Genomic DNA, 4,410 nt, shown 5'->3' on the forward strand with positions numbered 1-4,410 from the left:
TTTTAATTTCAGTTCTTAAACTCATCAATCAATCCTTTCATTTATGTGATAGACCTACATTTAAAATGAACATTTACCACATATTAAATGTATCTTATATTATTAGATATGTTATTATAAACATGCTTTAGTTAAGGGGTTATTAATACTTCAAGTGCAAAATGATGATATCAAACCTTAATAAAAATACACTTTTAAGTACCAATCAAATACCTTTTCATTTGGATCTCTAATCAGACTTGCAAACTTGAGTTACAATTCTACTCGCAGTAGAATTCTTTATTTTCACACTAGGTTTTCAAACGGAAATATCTTAAGGTTTAGATATCAAAATCCAGCAATTCAAAAGCTCAAATTCACCTACATATTTAGGAAGACAACTTTCATGAAATATTCCAAGTCAGATAAAATCATTTTGAAGGCCTAACCCTGGACGTAATCAAAAGGTCAAGATGGGTTTCCTGATCTGATCAGGAAACTAACAATGTTGAGTATCTCATTACGGTTGAGAGTCTAACATAAAAACGGCGGGCCTTAGGATCCAAGAAAGATGTAGATCAAGCCTCCAACATGCTATGAATGAATAAGATGGGATGGTAAGATATTGCAAGAAGCAAGTCAGAAACAAAGTCGAAGTTGCTATAGAGTTGGAATTAGAATAGAGTTAGATATTGCAAGAAACCAAGTCAGAAACAAAGTCGAAATTGCTATAGAGTTGGAATTAGAATAGAGTTGTGACAATAACAAAATTAGTTTTCAACATAAATTCCGAGAGTTATCCAATCTTAGATACCAAATAAAGAAGTAATGAGTTAAGTATCATGAAAACTTCTAATTAACCTAATAATCTTGAAGAAATTTGGTAGCTAAGAGAGATTATAAATAGAGCAGAATACAACTGAAATAGGGTATGAAAAATATTTCTTTCTTCTATGTTTTTGTCATTTTTCTAGCAACTATTAACTAAATTCCTGAATTCGGTTTAAGAGGGATACACATCATCTTTATTAGCAAGTTGAGAAGTAAAGTTATCATTTTAATTCTTTCAGATTCAAGTATTTATTTTTTTCGTATTCAGAATTATGCTATTGATTATTATTCAATTTTATTAAATTGTTTTGAGATAACATGTATGCTGTCTAGTTTTTTTTTTTTTCAATCTATAATTGTTGTTAAGGACTAAAGTAAGAAGCAAAAGAATTAATTAGATTACCACAACTCTCATCTTGATTTATTAGGGAAGAATAAACTAAGTTAAATTATTAAGCTTTTAAACATTTACTTAGAATAAATGCATATAGTTTATTCCTAGACTATTGTTGAATGAATGAAAATTGCTTTCAATATTACATTTACTTGATAGTAAGAAATTGATTAGAGAACTTTTTTTAATTAATGTACTCGTAATCTCATTGAGTTCCCTCAGCTTTAAGGGTTATCAAATTTATTTGCTTGACATGAAAGAATATTTATTTTACTTTGATAATCAACAAAATTATAGGAATGAATGTGTGGAGTCTTGAACTGATTTAACGTCATATTAATTTATTATTTTTAAAATTATTGTTTCATGATTTTTTCATTCAAATCCCCTGTTCTATCTCATTTCAGTATATTATAGGAAGATTACATGAAATTTTTCTTTGGTTCGATCAAGATTTCACGATCATACTATATATTTATCTTATTTGTAATAATTAGTCAAAATTATATTTTAGTGGTTTTGACAACCAACCAAATATCAAGCTTATCTGTATTTTATTTTTACCAGAAAAATTTCTTTTTATTTTTTTATAATTGAATTAGTGTGAGTGATTGCCCATAACAAAGTAGGTTGAATTAGAACTCTATTTTTTTTTCCGTGGTTCTCAGTTGATTTAATTAAATGCATGTATGAGCTTCTTGATTTATGATTATAGTTTTTTTTCCCTCAAAAAATGATATTAAAAAAACATGCTCTATCATTTTTTTAATAAAAAAATTACATCTCGTAACGAGGCTCAAGTTAACAATTTATTTAGTTAGATATGTGCATGGTCTTTTTAATTTATTATTTGTCTTTTCCCTACAAAACATTAAGAACATATCTATTTTTTATTTTTTGCTAAATTTTAAAAATATTTTAATATGCCAAGTTCTATTATTTATTTAGTAAATAATTTTTTTTTTGAGGAATAGGACCTAATTGATCATTAATAAACTATTTTTTTTTTAGGAATAGGACCTAATTGATCATTAATAAAAAAGCTAATTTTCTATCTTCATGCTAGACAAAGATAATTTCTCGTCACATTTGTCCCAATTAGGAAGGTGATTTTGATATGGTGCATTAGATTGTCTAGCGTGCACCATATGACCTTGAAATAAATGAAAATAATCAAATATTGGAATATTCATAAAATAGACAGCTGTTTATTCAGGACCTTCGAATTTCCTCCCAATCATTCCAAAGTGGCTATCATGGACAAAGATGAAGATCCAGCTATAAATCATACATGGAATCTAACACAATTCCATCATTTTTAACCACTAATCCTCATCTGTCAAGGCTTCCCCTCCATCGGTAGTATTGCCTTCTTGTCCCTTGCAAGGACCATATGCCTTGCAACAAGCACGATAATATATGAAGTTGGCCAAACTCAAACCAGCAAGAAGCCAATAATAGTAATCGTAATGTCCCTTGTTAATGTTGCTTGAAAGCCAGCTCTCCTGATCGTTTCCCTTGAAGAAGTTGCGGACAATAGTTACTAGCAAACTTGCTATCAAGTTGGAAACAGACAGTCCCATCTCGAACAGATTGGAGGCTACACTAGACATGCTCTTAGGCAATTCAGTATAGAAGAACTCATTCTGTCCAATACCACAGAAAGCCTCAGCAAATCCGGTTATGAAAAAGTATAGCAATAGCCACAATGCTGAAATGTGCAGCACGGAATTAGGGTCATCATAAAATCCTTCTTCGATCGCAGTTTTTCGCCGAACACTCTCTATAATTGCCAATGCTGCCATTGCAGCAGATGATGATAGGATGCCAATTCCTATTCTTTGTTTTAAGCCGAGACGACTTGGTTTTCCCCTGATTTTTGATGCTAGAGGGATGACTACACGATCGTAGAGAGCAATCCATATTACTGAAGAAAATAACTGAAATGCAGTGAAGGAGCCAGCAGGAACTTGGAATTTTGAAGTAATGTGCCTGTCCATAGTTGATGCCTGGAGGACTATAAAAGAGTGTTGGAGAACATTTATAGACATCAAGACCCCTGTGGACCATATTGGGATTACCTTGATCAGTGATTTAAGATCTTCTACTTCATCTACTGTACAAAGACTCCATGGATTTGAAGCTCTTCCATCTGGGATCAAGTCTTCCGTAGGATTTCTAATGGCGCAAGCTTTGTTTAGAAACCTAAGACAAGGTATAAAATACAAAACAAATACTTTTTAGGAGTCATCATAGAATCCTGACATAATAGAATCCTATTGAGGAAAAATCTTGGATATAAGACGGAAATTAATTTTAGGGCACAAAGTTTTTGAGCATATAATGATACCTTAATTTTTCAGATGGGACGAGAAGTCTTGATCCTTTCCTATGATGATACACATCATCTGTGACTTGGGATGATAACTTGATACTTCTATTTCTAAAGGATGCTACCAAAACTCGAGCAAATCCATCCAGCCAGCCTGCCTTAGCCTTTGACTTGACATAAATGGGAGAAGCTAAGAAGAAGGAAAGAGTTGACAGAATCATGAGCACCACAGGAATTCCAAACCCCACCTTCCACCCCAAGTTATCTTGAATGTATAAAATACAGGTCATGGCAAGGAACACCGCAACCGAGACTGTCGCATAGTACCAGCTGAAGAAGCTCTCTAGTATTCCAGCACGTTTGAGGTTGTCCCTCTTGCCCAACTGATCAGCACCAAAGGCCAAGGACGATGATCTTATGCCGCCAGCTCCAATGGCCATGAGGCCTAAAGAAGAATATAAAAGCAGGAGCTGCAATGTCGATGCGGATTCGCAACTGTCATGGAATTGGACACAAGGAGGTGGTCTTGCTCCTGGAATTATAGTTGTTAACCATAGTAGAATCACGCCCTGTACAATAAAATTAGGTTGATTTCTGCTATTGTGAGGTTGGTATATAGACTTGGAGTTAGTCCTCTCTTTTCGATTTAGATGAATAGTTGGTCTTCTTTTCAATCTCACAATTCCATATTTCTGGAATTAAAACAATATTTTGAACTTGAATCTCGTTTTGATGCAATGAGAATTGTAAATTCACGGATTCCTTTTTTATTTCTTAACTTTTGTTACAAAACCTTAGTTATTGGAATAAAAAAATCTCTAATCTTTTTGACCCTTACAACCAAGTAATCCCCCCCCCCCCCCCCCCCCCCCCC

General features: G+C 33.1%; 1 protein-coding gene across 2 annotated transcripts in view; it reads right to left on the reverse strand.

Annotated features, from left to right (window-relative positions):
- Positions 1 to 2,358: 2,358 nt before the first annotated feature.
- LOC105127158 (protein NRT1/ PTR FAMILY 1.2-like) overlaps positions 2,359 to 4,410 on the reverse strand; it is a 9,894-nt gene continuing 7,842 nt past the window's right edge. The window contains exons 3-4 of one of the 2 annotated variants that reach the window (XM_011028317.1): positions 3,555 to 4,105; positions 2,359 to 3,409 (exon numbers count right to left, since the gene is read on the reverse strand). In XM_011028317.1, coding sequence (XP_011026619.1) covers positions 2,530 to 3,409; positions 3,555 to 4,105 — 1,431 coding nt within the window. In that variant the 3' untranslated portion in view covers positions 2,359 to 2,529. The remainder of the gene's footprint in view (positions 3,410 to 3,554; positions 4,106 to 4,410) is intronic. The other variant, XM_011028318.1, reaches the window with a different exon arrangement.

This window comes from Populus euphratica, unplaced genomic scaffold (assembly GCF_000495115.2).
Source record: "Populus euphratica unplaced genomic scaffold, PopEup_1.0 scaffold50.1, whole genome shotgun sequence".
Taxonomy (NCBI): Eukaryota; Viridiplantae; Streptophyta; class Magnoliopsida; order Malpighiales; family Salicaceae; genus Populus; species Populus euphratica.